Source organism: Salmo trutta, chromosome 1 (genome assembly GCF_901001165.1).
Source record: "Salmo trutta chromosome 1, fSalTru1.1, whole genome shotgun sequence".
In the NCBI taxonomy this organism is placed as follows: Eukaryota; Metazoa; Chordata; class Actinopteri; order Salmoniformes; family Salmonidae; genus Salmo; species Salmo trutta.
In genome coordinates this window covers 81246401-81265376 of record NC_042957.1, presented here as the reverse complement: position 1 = coordinate 81265376, position 18976 = coordinate 81246401, and the positions used below count along the sequence as shown (strand labels likewise).

At 40.9% G+C, this 18976-nt stretch overlaps 1 protein-coding gene across 1 annotated transcript in view; it reads right to left on the bottom strand.

Moving 5' to 3' along the window:
- Positions 1–18976, bottom strand: part of LOC115147190 (transmembrane channel-like protein 5) — a 69376-nt gene that overhangs the window by 8740 nt on the left and 41660 nt on the right. Inside the window, exons 15-18 of the mRNA XM_029689271.1 lie at positions 14537–14626; positions 11472–11547; positions 10857–10987; positions 6757–6933 (exon numbers count right to left, since the gene is read on the bottom strand). Coding sequence (XP_029545131.1) covers positions 6757–6933; positions 10857–10987; positions 11472–11547; positions 14537–14626 — 474 coding nt within the window. The remainder of the gene's footprint in view (positions 1–6756; positions 6934–10856; positions 10988–11471; positions 11548–14536; positions 14627–18976) is intronic.

Below are 18976 nucleotides of genomic sequence, written 5' to 3'. Positions count from 1 at the left end.
TAGGAGCTAGGCTAGCTATAGCAACCACACTGTCATAGTACATTAACCCTCAATAGAGTAGTTATCAGATAGCTAGGAGCTAGGCTAGCTATAGCAACCACACTGTCATAGTACATTAACCCTCAATAGAGTAGTTATCAGATAGCTAGGAGCTAGGCTAGCTATAGCAACCACACTGTCATAGTACATTAACCCTCAATAGAGTAGTTATCAGATAGCTAGGAGCTAGGCTAGCTATAGCAACCACACTGTCATAGTACATTAACCCTCAATAGAGTAGTTATCAGATAGCTAGGAGCTAGGCTAGCTATAGCAACCACACTGTCATAGTACATTAACCCTCAATAGAGTAGTTATCAGATAGCTAGGAGCTAGGCTAGCTATAGCAACCACACTGTCATAGTACATTAACCCTCAATAGAGTAGTTATCAGATAGCTAGGAGCTAGGCTAGCTATAGCAACCACACTGTCATTGTACATTATCCCTCAATAGAGTAGTTATCAGATAGCTAGGAGCTAGGCTAGCTATAGCAACCACACTGTCATTGTACATTATCCCTCAATAGAGTAGTTATCAGATAGCTAGGAGCTAGGCTAGCTATAGCAACCACACTGTCATTGTACATTATCCCTCAATAGAGTAGTTATCAGATAGCTAGGAGATAGGCTAGCTATAGCAACCACACTGTCATTGTACATTATCCCTCAATAGAGTAGTTATCAGATAGCTAGGAGCTAGGCTAGCTATAGCAACCACACTGTCATAGTACATTATCCCTCAATAGAGTAGTTATCAGATAGCTAGGAGCTAGGCTAGCTATAGCAACCACACTGTCATTGTACATTATCCCTCAATAGAGTAGTTATCAGATAGCTAGGAGCTAGGCTAGCTATAGCAACCACACTGTCATTGTACATTATCCCTCAATAGAGTAGTTATCAGATAGCTAGGAGATAGGCTAGCTATAGCAACCACACTGTCATTGTACATTATCCCTCAATAGAGTAGTTATCAGATAGATAGGAGATAGGCTAGCTATAGCAACCACACTGTCATTGTACATTATCCCTCAATAGAGTAGTTATCAGATAGCTAGGAGCTAGGCTAGCTATAGCAACCACACTGTCATTGTACATTATCCCTCAATAGAGTAGTTATCAGATAGCTAGGAGATAGGCTAGCTATAGCAACCACACTGTCATTGTACATTATCCCTCAATAGAGTAGTTATCAGATAGCTAGGAGATAGGCTAGCTATAGCAACCACACTGTCATTGTACATTATCCCTCAATAGAGTAGTTATCAGATAGCTAGGAGATAGGCTAGCTATAGCAACCACACTGTCATTGTACATTATCCCTCAATAGAGTAGTTATCAGATAGCTAGGAGATAGGCTAGCTATAGCAACCACACTGTCATAGTACATTAACCCTCAATAGAGTAGTTATCAGATAGCTAGGAGCTAGGCTAGCTATAGCAACCACACTGTCATAGTACATTAACCCTCAATAGAGTAGTTATCAGACAGCTAGGAGCTAGGCTAGCTATAGCAACCACACTGTCATAGTACATTATCCCTCAATAGAGTAGTTATCAGACAGCTAGGAGCTAGGCTAGCTATAGCAACCACACTGTCATAGTACATTAACCCTCAATAGTGTAGTTATCAGACAGCTAGGAGCTAGGCTAGCTATAGCAACCACACTGTCATTGTACATTATCCCTCAATAGAGTAGTTATCAGATAGCTAGGAGCTAGGCTAGCTATAGCAACCACACTGTCATTGTACATTATCCCTCAATAGAGTAGTTATCAGATAGCTAGGAGCTAGGCTAGCTATAGCAACCACACTGTCATAGTACATTAACCCTCAATAGAGTAGTTATCAGATAGCTAGGAGCTAGGCTAGCTATAGCAACCACACTGTCATAGTACATTAACCCTCAATAGAGTAGTTATCAGATAGCTAGGAGCTAGGCTAGCTATAGCAACCACACTGTCATAGTACATTAACCCTCAATAGAGTAGTTATCAGATAGCTAGGAGCTAGGCTAGCTATAGCAACCACACTGTCATAGTACATTAACCCTCAATAGAGTAGTTATCAGATAGCTAGGAGATAGGCTAGCTATAGCAACCACACTGTCATAGTACATTAACCCTCAATAGAGTAGTTATCAGATAGCTAGGAGCTAGGCTAGCTATAGCAACCACACTGTCATAGTACATTAACCCTCAATAGAGTAGTTATCAGATAGCTAGGAGATAGGCTAGCTATAGCAACCACACTGTCATAGTACATTAACCCTCAATAGAGTAGTTATCAGATAGCTAGGAGCTAGGCTAGCTATAGCAACCACACTGTCATAGTACATTAACCCTCAATAGAGTAGTTATCAGATAGCTAGGAGCTAGGCTAGCTATAGCAACCACACTGTCATAGTACATTAACCCTCAATAGAGTAGTTATCAGATAGCTAGGAGCTAGGCTAGCTATAGCAACCACACTGTCATAGTACATTAACCCTCAATAGAGTAGTTATCAGATAGCTAGGAGCTAGGCTAGCTATAGCAACCACACTGTCATAGTACATTAACCCTCAATAGAGTAGTTATCAGATAGCTAGGAGCTAGGCTAGCTATAGCAACCACACTGTCATAGTACATTAACCCTCAATAGAGTAGTTATCAGATAGCTAGGAGCTAGGCTAGCTATAGCAACCACACTGTCATAGTACATTAACCCTCAATAGAGTAGTTATCAGATAGCTAGGAGCTAGGCTAGCTATAGCAACCACACTGTCATAGTACATTAACCCTCAATAGAGTAGTTATCAGATAGCTAGGAGCTAGGCTAGCTATAGCAACCACACTGTCATAGTACATTAACCCTCAATAGAGTAGTTATCAGATAGCTAGGAGCTAGGCTAGCTATAGCAACCACACTGTCATAGTACATTAACCCTCAATAGAGTAGTTATCAGATAGCTAGGAGCTAGGCTAGCTATAGCAACCACACTGTCATAGTACATTAACCCTCAATAGAGTAGTTATCAGATAGCTAGGAGCTAGGCTAGCTATAGCAACCACACTGTCATAGTACATTAACCCTCAATAGAGTAGTTATCAGATAGCTAGGAGCTAGGCTAGCTATAGCAACCACACTGTCATAGTACATTAACCCTCAATAGAGTAGTTATCAGATAGCTAGGAGCTAGGCTAGCTATAGCAACCACACTGTCATAGTACATTAACCCTCAATAGAGTAGTTATCAGATAGCTAGGAGCTAGGCTAGCTATAGCAACCACACTGTCATAGTACATTAACCCTCAATAGAGTAGTTATCAGATAGCTAGGAGCTAGGCTAGCTATAGCAACCACACTGTCATAGTACATTAACCCTCAATAGAGTAGTTATCAGATAGCTAGGAGCTAGGCTAGCTATAGCAACCACACTGTCATAGTACATTAACCCTCAATAGAGTAGTTATCAGATAGCTAGGAGCTAGGCTAGCTATAGCAACCACACTGTCATAGTACATTAACCCTCAATAGAGTAGTTATCAGATAGCTAGGAGCTAGGCTAGCTATAGCAACCACACTGTCATAGTACATTAACCCTCAATAGAGTAGTTATCAGATAGCTAGGAGCTAGGCTAGCTATAGCAACCACACTGTCATAGTACATTAACCCTCAATAGAGTAGTTATCAGATAGCTAGGAGCTAGGCTAGCTATAGCAACCACACTGTCATAGTACATTAACCCTCAATAGAGTAGTTATCAGATAGCTAGGAGCTAGGCTAGCTATAGCAACCACACTGTCATAGTACATTAACCCTCAATAGAGTAGTTATCAGATAGCTAGGAGCTAGGCTAGCTATAGCAACCACACTGTCATAGTACATTAACCCTCAATAGAGTAGTTATCAGATAGCTAGGAGCTAGGCTAGCTATAGCAACCACACTGTCATAGTACATTAACCCTCAATAGTGTAGTTATCAGATAGCTAGGAGCTAGGCTAGCTATAGCAACCACACTGTCATTGTACATTATCCCTCAATAGAGTAGTTATCAGATAGCTAGGAGCTAGGCTAGCTATAGCAACCACACTGTCATTGTACATTATCCCTCAATAGAGTAGTTATCAGATAGCTAGGAGCTAGGCTAGCTATAGCAACCACACTGTCATAGTACATTAACCCTCAATAGAGTAGTTATCAGATAGCTAGGAGCTAGGCTAGCTATAGCAACCACACTGTCATAGTACATTAACCCTCAATAGAGTAGTTATCAGATAGCTAGGAGATAGGCTAGCTATAGCAACCACACTGTCATAGTACATTAACCCTCAATAGAGTAGTTATCAGATAGCTAGGAGCTAGGCTAGCTATAGCAACCACACTGTCATAGTACATTAACCCTCAATAGAGTAGTTATCAGATAGCTAGGAGCTAGGCTAGCTATAGCAACCACACTGTCATAGTACATTAACCCTCAATAGAGTAGTTATCAGATAGCTAGGAGCTAGGCTAGCTATAGCAACCACACTGTCATAGTACATTAACCCTCAATAGAGTAGTTATCAGATAGCTAGGAGCTAGGCTAGCTATAGCAACCACACTGTCATAGTACATTAACCCTCAATAGAGTAGTTATCAGATAGCTAGGAGCTAGGCTAGCTATAGCAACCACACTGTCATAGTACATTAACCCTCAATAGAGTAGTTATCAGATAGCTAGGAGCTAGGCTAGCTATAGCAACCACACTGTCATAGTACATTAACCCTCAATAGAGTAGTTATCAGATAGCTAGGAGCTAGGCTAGCTATAGCAACCACACTGTCATAGTACATTAACCCTCAATAGAGTAGTTATCAGATAGCTAGGAGCTAGGCTAGCTATAGCAACCACACTGTCATAGTACATTAACCCTCAATAGAGTAGTTATCAGATAGCTAGGAGCTAGGCTAGCTATAGCAACCACACTGTCATAGTACATTAACCCTCAATAGAGTAGTTATCAGATAGCTAGGAGCTAGGCTAGCTATAGCAACCACACTGTCATAGTACATTAACCCTCAATAGAGTAGTTATCAGATAGCTAGGAGCTAGGCTAGCTATAGCAACCACACTGTCATAGTACATTAACCCTCAATAGAGTAGTTATCAGATAGCTAGGAGCTAGGCTAGCTATAGCAACCACACTGTCATAGTACATTAACCCTCAATAGAGTAGTTATCAGATAGCTAGGAGCTAGGCTAGCTATAGCAACCACACTGTCATAGTACATTAACCCTCAATAGAGTAGTTATCAGATAGCTAGGAGCTAGGCTAGCTATAGCAACCACACTGTCATAGTACATTAACCCTCAATAGAGTAGTTATCAGATAGCTAGGAGCTAGGCTAGCTATAGCAACCACACTGTCATAGTACATTAACCCTCAATAGAGTAGTTATCAGATAGCTAGGAGCTAGGCTAGCTATAGCAACCACACTGTCATAGTACATTAACCCTCAATAGAGTAGTTATCAGATAGCTAGGAGCTAGGCTAGCTATAGCAACCACACTGTCATAGTACATTAACCCTCAATAGAGTAGTTATCAGATAGCTAGGAGCTAGGCTAGCTATAGCAACCACACTGTCATAGTACATTAACCCTCAATAGAGTAGTTATCAGATAGCTAGGAGCTAGGCTAGCTATAGCAACCACACTGTCATAGTACATTAACCCTCAATAGAGTAGTTATCAGATAGCTAGGAGCTAGGCTAGCTATAGCAACCACACTGTCATAGTACATTAACCCTCAATAGAGTAGTTATCAGATAGCTAGGAGCTAGGCTAGCTATAGCAACCACACTGTCATAGTACATTAACCCTCAATAGAGTAGTTATCAGATAGCTAGGAGCTAGGCTAGCTATAGCAACCACACTGTCATAGTACATTAACCCTCAATAGAGTAGTTATCAGATAGCTAGGAGCTAGGCTAGCTATAGCAACCACACTGTCATAGTACATTAACCCTCAATAGAGTAGTTATCAGATAGCTAGGAGCTAGGCTAGCTATAGCAACCACACTGTCATAGTACATTATCCCTCAATAGAGTAGTTATCAGATAGCTAGGAGCTAGGCTAGCTATAGCAACCACACTGTCATAGTACATTAACCCTCAATAGAGTAGTTATCAGATAGCTAGGAGCTAGGCTAGCTATAGCAACCACACTGTCATAGTACATTAACCCTCAATAGAGTAGTTATCAGATAGCTAGGAGCTAGGCTAGCTATAGCAACCACACTGTCATAGTACATTAACCCTCAATAGAGTAGTTATCAGATAGCTAGGAGCTAGGCTAGCTATAGCAACCACACTGTCATTGTACATTATCCCTCAATAGAGTAGTTATCAGATAGCTAGGAGCTAGGCTAGCTATAGCAACCACACTGTCATAGTACATTATCCCTCAATAGTGTAGTTATCAGATAGCTAGGAGCTAGGCTAGCTATAGCAACCACACTGTCATAGTACATTAACCCTCAATAGAGTAGTTATCAGACAGCTAGGAGCTAGGCTAGCTATAGCAACCACACTGTCATTGTCAGTACGTTAGTCAGAGCTAGTAGCCTTAGCTTCTGTTCTTTATTTTATGGGGGGATAAGACAGTTACACACACAGTAACATACTGTACCAGGACCGGACATGGGAGAGGTATGTGTGTGTTTATGTGTATGTATACAGCTACTCACAGTACTATGAGTGTTAGGAGGCAGTAGAAGACTTGACTGTGTAGTATAACGTTGATGATCCATGCCAGCCAGGCAGAGTGGGGTTGAGAGGCCTGAAGGGAGGCTATCCACTGGTCTACAGTCTGCATCACCCAGCCCTGGCCCTGGAACGGACCACACACACCAGAGGGAGGGAGACTGGGGACAGAGACAGGACAGGTAGGGTTAGTGTGTGTCTATCCACTGGTCTACAGTCTGCATCACCCAGCCCTGGCCCTGGAACGGACCACACACACCAGAGGGAGGGAGACTGGGGACAGAGACAGGACAGGTAGGGTTAGTGTGTGTCTATCCACTGGTCTACAGTCTGCATTACCCAGCCCTGGCCCTGGAACGGACCACACACACCAGAGGGAGGGAGACTGGGGACAGAGACAGGACAGGTAGGGTTAGTGTGTGTCTATCCACTGGTCTACAGTCTGCATCACCCAGCCCTGGCCCTGGAACGGACCACACACACCAGAGGGAGGGAGACTGGGGACAGAGACAGGACAGGTAGGGTTAGTGTGTGTCTATCCACTGGTCTACAGTCTGCATCACCCAGCCCTGGCCCTGGAACGGACCACACACACCAGAGGGAGGGAGACTGGGGACAGAGACAGGACAGGTAGGGTTAGTGTGTGTCTATCCACTGGTCTACAGTCTGCATCACCCAGCCCTGGCCCTGGAACGGACCACACACACCAGAGGGAGGGAGACTGGGGACAGAGACAGGACAGGTAGGGTTAGTGTGTGTCTATCCACTGGTCTACAGTCTGCATCACCCAGCCCTGGCCCTGGAACGGACCACACACACCAGAGGGAGGGAGACTGGGGACAGAGACAGGACAATTAGGGTTAGTGTGTGTCTATCCACTGGTCTACAGTCTGTGTGAGAAAGTTACAGATGCACAAATATCATACCCCCCCAAAAAGACATGCTAAGCCTGATATTGTAATGGTGAGTGGTTAGCATGTCCTTGTGCATCTAACTTTCTCACTCATCATTATTCACCATTCATTCAGGTCTATCTGTAATCACGGTAGCATCCACATTAATGTAGAAGTGTTTAGAAAAATATTCTATTCTTATTTACAATAAAAGTGACTCCAAAATGACACAATACATTATTTACCATTCATTTCTATTGGGCACCAAATAATCTAAAACACAACCAAAACAAACAGCAAATGTATCCAACAAGTTTGTAGAGTCACAAGCTTGATGTAGTCATTGCGTGCTAGAAATATGGGACCAAATACTGAACTTTAAACTACTTTAATACACATATAAGTAAATTTGTCCCAATACTTTTGGTCCCCTAAAATGGGAGGACTATGTACAAAAAGTGCTGTAATATCTAAACGGTTCACCCAATATGGATGAAAATACCCTCAAATTAGAGCTGATAGTCTGCACTTTAACCTCATAGTCTGTGTATCATTTCAAATCCAAAGTGCTGGAGTACAGAGCCAGAACAACAAAACATTTGTCACTGTCCCAATACTTTTGGAGCTCACTGTACTTCCTGTGCTTGGCCCTCCAATGTTCAACATAATAAATGGCTCCCTATCCTCCAGATGTGTACCAAACTCACTGAAAGTGGCAGTAATATCACGTCTTCTGAAAAAGCCAAACCTTGACCTGAAAAATGAAAATAACTATCAGTCTAATCTCCTGTTCCTGTCAAAAACGTTAGAAAAAGCTGTTTCTCAGCAACTCACCGCCTTTCTGAAAACAAATAATGTATACAAAACGTTCCAGTCTGGTTTTAGACCCCATCATAGAACTAAGACCACACTTATGAAGCTTGTAAATGACCTTTTAATGGCGTCAGACCAAGCCTCTGCGTCTGTCCTTGTGCTCCTAGACCTTAGTGCCGCTTTCGACACCATCAATCACCACATTGTTTTGGAGAGATTGGAAACCATAAATGGTCTACACGAACAAGTTCTTATCTGTCGGAAAGATATCAGTTCGTCTCAGTGGATGGTTTGTCTTCAGACGTTCGGTGTTCCCCAAGGTTCTGTTCTCGGACCACTATTGTTTTCACTATATATGCTACCTCTCGGTGATGTCATACGGAAACACAATGTCAACTTTCACTGCTATGTGGACGACGCACAGCTATAGATTTCAATGAAACATGGTGAAGCCCCAAAATTGCCAACCACAAAGCCTGTGTTTCAGACATAAGGAAGTGGATGGCGGCAATTTTGTTACTTTTAATCTTTGACAAAACAGAGATGCTAGTTCTAGGTCCCAAGAAACAAAGAGATCTTCTGTTGGATCTGACAATGAATCTGGATGGTTCTACAGTCGTCTCAAATAAAACTGTGAAGGACCTCGGCGTTACTCTGGACCCTGATCTCTCCTTTGACGAACATAGAAAAACGTTTTTTTTACATCTTCGTTTTTTTATCCAAAAATTATGCAGAAAAGCTAATCCATGCTTTTGTCACTTCAAAATTAGACTACTGAAATGCTCTACTCTCCGGCTACCCGGATAAAGAACTAAATAAACGTCAGCTAGCGCTAAACATGGCTGCTAGAATCTTGACATATTACATCATATTACACCAATCATATTACACCAGTGCTAGACTCTACACTGGCTTCCTGTTAAGGCTAGGGCTGATTTCAAGGTTTTACTGGTAACCTACAAAGCATTTCAGGACTTGCTCCTACCCTTTTCTCAGAGTTAGTCCTGTGGTACATACTGTATCTACATGTACGCTACGGTCACAAGACGCAGGACTCCTTATTGTCCCTAGAATCTCTAAGCAAACAGCTGGAAGCAGGGCTTTCTCCTATAGAGCGACATTTTTATGGAATGGTCTGTCTATCCATGTGAGAGATGAAGACTCAATCTCGACCTTTAAGTCTTTACTGAAGACTCATCTCTTCAGTAGGTCCTTTGATTGAGTGTAGTCTGGCCCAGGGGTGTGAAGGTGAACGACAAGGCACTGGAGTGACGAACCATCCTTGCGTTCTCCGCCTGGCCGGCTCCCCTCACTCCACTAAGTTTCTCTGTCTCTGACCCTATTACGGAGGCTGAGTCACTGGCTCGCTCTCACTCTCCCATGCCCTCCCTAGGAGGGTGCATCCCGTCATGCCATGCTATACTCCACGTGAGTGGGTTGAGTCACTGACGGGATCTTCCTGTCTAGTTTTACGCCCTCTGGGACTCCAGCGTTGGGGGAGATCTTCGTGGACTATACTGCCCTACCATCACACAGGACACCAGATCAGACAGGATAATTACACCAGATAGGACAGACTGACCCTAGCCCCCCGGAACATAGACTATTACAGAATAGATACTGGAGACTGAGACAGGGGAGTCGTGGTTACCCTTGGACGGGGCCAACCAGGTAGGATATAACCCACCTACTTTGCCAAAGCACAGCCCCCTACACCACCAAAGGGATATCAACAGACCACTAACTTACTACCCTGAGACAAGGCCGAGTATACTGCCCTACCAAGCAAAAAGGCAGTAACTGCTCATTTGGTTGAAAAGGAGTTAATGTCATTTTTGTTACATTAAATACATGCTTAATCATGTGGACAAGTATCATACCTCTATTGTATTGTGTTTTGGAGAAAATGGGGGTCATGTTAGCAGTAACTGCATAAAGTTACTGTGAAACCAAGGTAAATAAAAGCTATTTTTCCACCTTATGAGCAGTTACTGCCTTTTTGCTTGTTAGGCATTGTATGTCTCCCCTCGGACCATGGCCCTAGGACCATGCCTCAGAACTACCTGGCCAGACGACTCCTGCTGGTGGTCATCTATGAACATTTGAACATCTTGAAGAACCATCTGGCCTTCATGGTCATGTACTGTTAAAATCTCCACCCGGCACAGCCAGAAGAGGACTGGCCACCCCTCAGAGCCTGGTTCCTCTCTAGGTTTCTTCCTAGGTTCTGGCTTTTCTAGGGAGTTTTTCTTAGCCACTGTGCTTCTACATCTGCATTGCTTGCTGTTTGGGGTTTCAGGCTGGGTTTCTGTAGAAGCACTCTGCTGATGTAAAAAGGGCTTTATAAAAAACATTGTATTGATTGTGAGTGTGTGTACCTCCAGAGTGTGTATGCCAGCAGGGCCAGAGTCCCCAGGTAACAGGGGAGGAAGAGGAGGGAGATGAAGAGGGTCTGCATCTGACCCACCCTACTCCAGGAGCTGGGAGGATGGCAGCTCCTTATACTGGTCTAGGAGAGAGGTAGGGAGGGAGGAGGGGGAGGGAGGAGGGGGAGAGAGAGTGGTAGGGAGGGAGGAGGGGGAGAGAAGAAGGGAGGGAGTGGGAGAGAGAGAGGTAGGGAGGGAGGAGGGGGGGAAGAAGGGAGGGAGGGGGAGAGAGAGAGGGAGGGAGGGAGGAGGGGGGAGAGAGAGAGGGAGGGAGGGAGCAGAGAAGAAGGGAGGGAGGAGGGAGAGAGAGGTAGGGAGGGAGGAGGGGGGAGAGAAGGAGGGAGGGAGGAGGGAGAGAGGTAAGGAGGGAGGAGGGGGAGAGAGGTAGGGAGGGAGGAGGGAGTCTGAGTCTACATCTCAAATAGCACCCTAGAATTAAAATGGCACCTTAGTATTACAATGGCAACCTAGTATTACAATGGCACCTTAGTATTACAATGGCACCTTAGTATTACAACGGCACCCTAGTATTCACTATTAGTGCACTACTTTTCACCAGGGCTCTACCTTCTTTAGGTGGAAGATTAGGAAGAGTTTGATGAGCTGAACGACAGGGAGGAGAGGAGAGAAGTACACCCCTATCCTGGAGAGAGAGAGAGACAGACCGATAGGCAGACAGAAGGACAGGCGGGCAGACAGACAGACAGACAGGCAGGCAGACAAACAGGCAGACAGGCAGGCAGGCAGACAGACAGGCAGGCAGACAGACAGACAGGCAGGCAGGCAGGCAGGCAGGCAGGCAGGCAGGCAGGCAAAGCAACATTAAGACAGTCTTAAGCTAATGATACACTAGCATTTTTTTTGTTGCCAATATTGCCTAGCAATGTTGCCAGCATTGGTTGCTGCAATATTTTTTATGTTGGGGAATTTTTATCAGCTGCGCCACCGAGTGTGCAATTTTAGGACTACTCCAATCAGAGCTCAGATATTGGTCATGTGATCAGTCTGCTATTCTAATATATTTTGAAAAAATAGTTGTACATTTTTTCTCTACAGCAAAAAAAACATATTTTGCTGTGAAATGTTTGCCATTCACGCCTCATATGTTGCCTCACTATAATATTGTATCATGATACGTTAATGCATACATACTGTGTTCAGTTTGTCATGTTTAACTGACGAAAACGGTGGGCATGCTAATCGAAACCCATGTTAAAACCTCACTAGGGGGTGTGGGACGCTATGTTCGTTTTGTTCGATAAAATCCATGTTTATATCCAAAAACCTCCGTTTTGTTCAATAATCCACTGTCTCAAACAACATCCGGTGAAATTGCAGAGCGTGAAACTCAACAAAACAGAAATTCTCATAATAAACATGCATAAAAGATACAAATGTTTTTCACCAGCTTAAAGATAAACTTTTTGTTAATCCAACCGCTGTGTCAGATTTCAAAAAGGCTTTACGGCGAAAGCAAACCATGCGATTATCTGAGAACAGCGCCCAGCAGACAAATCATTACAAACAGTCAGCAGCCATGAAGAGGAGTAACAAAAGTCAGAAATAGCGATAAAATGTATCACTTACCTTTGATGATCTTCATATGGTTGCACTCCGAAGACTCCATGTAACACAATAAATGTTCGTTTTGTTCGATAATGTCCCTCTTTTTGTCCAAAAACCTCAGTTTTGTTGGTGCGTTTTGTTCAGCAATCCATTGGAACAAAACGCAGTCACAACAGACAGACGAAAAATCAAAAAAGTACAATAAAAGTTCGTAGAAACATGTCAAACAATGTTTAAAATCAATCCTCAGGTTGTTTTTGTCATAAATAATCAATAATATTTCAACCGGACAAAAGCTTCGTCAATAGAAAAGGAGAAACAAGAAAGGCGTGCTTCCGATCATGCGCTGGACTCATGTCTGGAAATGTCCACTGTCCACTCATTGAAAGTGCTGTAGCTCCTTCATTTTTCAGAGTAAAAGCCTGAAATAATGCCTAAAGACTGGCCACATGTAGAAGAAGCCATAGAGATCATGAACTGGGTCCTAAGTCTTTGTATGGTGGATAGGCTTTCAATGGAAAAACAGCCTTTCAAAATACTAGTACTTCCTGGATGGATTTTCCTCAGGTTTTCGCATGCCATATCAGTTCTGTTATACTCACAGACATTATTTTAACAGTTTTGGAAACTTTAGAGTGTTTTCTATCCAAATCTACAAATTGTATGCATATCCTAGCTTCCGGGCCTGAGTAGCAGGCAATTTACTATGGGCACGCTTTTCATCCAAAATTCCGAATGCTGCCCCCTACCCTAGTGAAGTTAAGTCAATGGGACAAACAGGCTATTTTGCTAGCTAGCCATGTAGATTTTACATTTAGTTTTTTGTTTAAGATAGTTTTAATGTCGAACTTGCTGGCTAGCTAGATGAATACCATGTACACTTCCTATCTTAGAATTATGAAATAAAAAGTTATTGATTTACTGCTTGTTCGTTAGCTGATGACAGCTGTGGCTGTCAACAGGAATTAACAAGCAATAAGAAACAAGTAAATACATTGATAAATTAAATTATTATTAATGTCCAAGTTGCTCATGATTGTTACAGTGTCTCATACCCCAATCCTTTGCCAGCAACATTGCTCGGCAATATTGTCTAAAAAAATTGCGAGTGTATCATCAGCTTTAGGTCTAGACAAGAGGAGAGTCTGGTATAGATATATTAAACTAGACAGGAACTGACAGAGAATGTATATAGATATAGGTTACTAGAGAAGCAGAGGATATAGGTTACTAGAGAGGGTATATATATAGGTTACTTGAGGCAGAGAGGGTATATATATATAGGTTACTAGAGCAGCAGAGAGGGTATAGATATAGGTTACTAGAGCAGCAGAGAGGGTATAGATATAGGTTACTAGAGAAGCAGAGAGGGTATAGATATAGGTTATTAGAGCGGCAGAGAGGGTATAGATATAGGTTATTAGAGAGGCAGAGAGGGTATAGATATAGGTTACTAGAGCGGCAGAGAGGGTATAGATATAGGTTATTAGAGAGGCAGAGAGGGTATAGATATAGGTTACTAGAGAAGCAGAGAGGGTATAGATATAGGTTACTAGAGAAGCAGAGGGTATGTATATATATATATATATATATATATATATATATATATATATATATAGGTTACTAGAGCAGCAGAGAGGGTATAGATATAGGTCACTAGAGAAGCAGAGAGAGTATATATATATAGGTTACTAGAGCGGCAGAGAGGGTATAGATATAGGTTACTAGAGAAGCAGAGTGTATATATATATATATATATGTTACTAGAGCGGCAGAGAGGGTATAGATATAGGTTACTAGAGAAGCAGAGAGGGTATAGATATAGGTTATTAGAGAGGCAGAGAGGGTATAGATATTGGTTACTAGAGAAGCAGAGAGGGTATAGATATAGGTTACTAGAGAGGCAGAGAGGGTATATATATAGGTTACCAGAGAAGCAGAGAGGGTATAGATATAGGTTATTAGAGAGGTAGAGAGGGTATAGATATAGGTTACTAGAGAAGCAGAGAGGGTATAGATATAGGTTACTAGAGAGGCAGAGAGGGTAGGACTATAGGTTACTGTACCAGGCCAGGGTCTGAGCGTTGATCAGATCTAAAATGTTCCTGGCCACGTCAAACTCTGCCGGCTTCACAACACACCTGGTGGCAATCACACTAAAGACAACAACAGGTGTGCTTGAGTCCATGATGGAGTTAAATATAAAACTATCTATACAAGGGTATTTTTGTAAATATGCTAAACATGGAATACCCACAGATAGATGGACATACTTGTAGAAGAGAGGTTAGACATTGAGTTGACAAAACATTATGAACACCTGCTCTTTCCATGACATAACCTGACCAGGTGAATCCAGGTGAAAGCTTTGATCCCTCATTGATGTCACTTGTTAAATCCACTTCAATCAGTGTAAATGAAGGGGAGGAGACAGGTTAAAGAAGGATTTTTAAGCCTTGAGACAACTGAGACATGGATTGTGTCTGTGTGCTATTCAGAGGGTGAATGGTATTAGGTGCCAGACACACCGGTTTGTGTCAAGAACTGCAACGTTGCTGGGTTTTTCACACTCAACAGTTTCTGTGTGTATCAAGAATGGTCCACCACCCAAAGGACATCCAGCCAACTTTACACAAATGTGGGAAGTATTGGAGTCCACATGGGCCAGCATCCCTGTGGAACGCTTTCAACACCTTGTAGAGTTCATGTCCCTGAGAAATTGAGGCTGTTTTGAGGGAAAAAGAGGGTGCAACTCAATATTAGGAAGGTGTTCTTAATGTTTTGTGCACTGAGTGTTTACAGTACTATACTAGTTATAACATTGATGTGCACCACAGTTGGCTTTGAATTACCCATTAAAAACTACTACTACTACTAGTCTGACTGTTGTAGCCATCAATTAACAATCATCCATATTAGCAAACTTATTTCAAACTTCACATTTCTCTAGTATAGGCTACTTATCGTAATGAACGATATCAGCAAAATGACTGTGATAAGTGGTCGGTGTTGATCATCCCAGCTCCAATATAAGTACTGTACTTGTAGAGGTATTCTCCACAATATAGTAATATAGTATAGTATGGACAGCTGTACTTGTAGAGGTATTCTCCACAATATAGTAATATAGTATAGTATGGACAGCTGTACTTGTAGAGGTATTCTCCACAGTATAGTAATATAGTATAATATAGTAAGGACAGCTGTACTTGTAGAGGTATTCTCCACAGTATAGTAATATAGTATAATATAGTAAGGACAGCTGTACTTGTAGAGGTATTCTCCACAGTCTAGTATAGTATAGTAAGCTGTACTTGTAGAGGTATTCTCCACAATATAGTAATATAGTATAGTATGGACAGCTGTACTTGTAGAGGTATTCTCCACAGTATAGTAATATAGTATAATATAGTAAGGACAGCTGTACTTGTAGAGGTATTCTCCACAGTATAGTAATATAGTATAATATAGTATGGACAGCTGTACTTGTAGAGGTATTCTCCACAGTATAGTAATATAGTATAATATAGTATGGACAGCTGTACTTGTAGAGGTATTCTCCACAGTATAGTAATATAGCATAATATAGTAAGGACAGCTGTACTTGTAGAGGTATTCTCCACAGTATAGTAATATAGTATAATATAGTAAGGACAGCTGTACTTGTAGAGGTATTCTCCACAGTATAGTAATATAGCATAATATAGTAAGGACAGCTGTACTTGTAGAGGTATTCTCCACAGTATAGTAATATAGTATAATATAGTAAGGACAGCTGTACTTGTAGAGGTATTCTCCACAGTATAGTAATATAGTATAATATAGTAAGGACAGCTGTACTTGTAGAGGTATTCTCCACAGTATAGTAATATAGTATAGTATGGACAGCTGTACTTGTAGAGGTATTCTCCACAGTATAGTAATATAGTATAATATAGTAAGGACAGCTGTACTTGTAGAGGTATTCTCCACAGTATAGTAATATAGTATAACATAGTAAGGACAGCTGTACTTGTAGAGGTATTCTCCACAGTATAGTAATATAGTATAATATAGTAAGGACAGCTGTACTTGTAGAGGTATTCTCCACAGTATAGTAATATAGTATAGTATGGACAGCTGTACTTGTAGAGGTATTCTCCACAGTATAGTAATATAGTATAATATAGTAAGGACAGCTGTACTTGTAGAGGTATTCTCCACAGTATAGTAATATAGTATAATATAGTAAGGACAGCTGTACTTGTAGAGGTATTCTCCACAGTATAGTAATATAGTATAGTATGGACAGCTGTACTTGTAGAGGTATTCTCCACAGTATAGTAATATAGTATAATATAGTAAGGACAGCTGTACTTGTAGAGGTATTCTCCACAGTATAGTAATATAGTATAATATAGTAAGGACAGCTGTACTTGTAGAGGTATTCTCCACAGTATAGTAATATAGTATAATATAGTAAGGACAGCTGTACTTGTAGAGGTATTCTCCACAGTATAGTAATATAGCATAATATAGTAAGGACAGCTGTACTTGTAGAGGTATTCTCCACAGTATAGTAATATAGCATAGTAAGGACAGCTGTACTTGTAGAGGTATTCTCCACAGTATAGTAATATAGCATAATATAGTAAGGACAGCTGTACTTGTAGAGGTATTCTCCACAGTATAGTAATATAGCATAATATAGTAAGGACAGCTGTACTTGTAGAGGTATTCTCCACAGTATAGTAATATAGCATAATATAGTAAGGACAGCTGTACTTGTAGAGGTATTCTCCACAGTATAGTAATATAGTATAATATAGTATGGACAGCTGTACTTGTAGAGGTATTCTCCACAGTATAGTAATATAGTATAACATAGTAAGGACAGCTGTACTTGTAGAGGTATTCTCCACAGTATAGTAATATAGTATAACATAGTAAGGACAGCTGTACTTGTAGAGGTATTCTCCACAGTATAGTAATATAGTATAACATAGTAAGGACAGCTGTACTTGTAGAGGTATTCTCCACAGTATAGTAATATAGCATAGTAAGGACAGCTGTACTTGTAGAGGTATTCTCCACAGAATAGTAATATAGTATAGTATGGACAGCTGTACTTGTAGAGGTATTCTCCACAGTATAGTAATATAGTATAGTAAGGACAGCTGTACTTGTAGAGGTATTCTCCACAGTATAGTAATATAGTATAATATAGTAAGGACAGCTGTACTTGTAGAGGTATTCTCCACAGTATAGTAATATAGTATAATATAGTATGGACAGCTGTACTTGTAGAGGTATTCTCCACAGTATAGTAATATAGTATAATATAGTAAGGACAGCTGTACTTGTAGAGGTATTCTCCACAGTATAGTAATATAGTATAATATAGTATGGACAGCTGTACTTGTAGAGGTATTCTCCACAGTATAGTAATATAGTATAATATAGTAAGGACAGCTGTACTTGTAGAGGTATTCTCCACAGTATAGTAATATAGCATAATATAGTAAGGACAGCTGTACTTGTAGAGGTATTCTCCACAGTATAGTAATATAGCATAATATAGTAAGGACAGCTGTACTTGTAGAGGTATTCTCCACAGTATAGTAATATAGTATAATATAGTAAGGACAGCTGTACTTGTAGAGGTATTCTCCACAGTATAGTAATATAGCATAATATAGTAAGGACAGCTGTACTTGTAGAGGTATTCTCCACAGTATAGTAATATAGTATAATATAGTAAGGACAGCTGTACTTGTAGAGGTATTCTCCACAGTATAGTAATATAGTATAATATAGTAAGGACAGCTGTACTTGTAGAGGTATTCTCCACAGTATAGTAATATAGCATAATATAGTAAGGACAGCTGTACTTGTAGAGGTATTCTCCACAGTATAGTAATATAGCATAATATAGTAAGGACAGCTGTACTTGTAGAGGTATTCTCCACAGTATAGTAATATAGTATAATATAGTATGGACAGCTGTACTTGTAGAGGTATTCTCCACAGTATAGTAATATAGTATAGTATGGACAGCTGTACTTGTAGAGGTATTCTCCACAGTATAGTAATATAGTATAATATAGTAAGGACAGCTGTACTTGTAGAGGTATTCTCCACAGTATAGTAATATAGTATAATATAGTAAGGACAGCTGTACTTGTAGAGGTATTCTCCACAGTATAGTAATATAGCATAATATAGTAAGGACAGCTGTACTTGTAGAGGTATTCTCCACAGTATAGTAATATAGTATAATATAGTATGGACAGCTGTACTTGTAGAGGTATTCTCCACAGTATAGTAATATAGTATAACATAGTAAGGACAGCTGTACTTGTAGAGGTATTCTCCACAGTATAGTAATATAGTATAACATAGTAAGGACAGCTGTACTTGTAGAGGTATTCTCCACAGTATAGTAATATAGTATAATATAGTAAGGACAGCTGTACTTGTAGAGGTATTCTCCACAGTATAGTAATATAGTATAACATAGTAAGGAC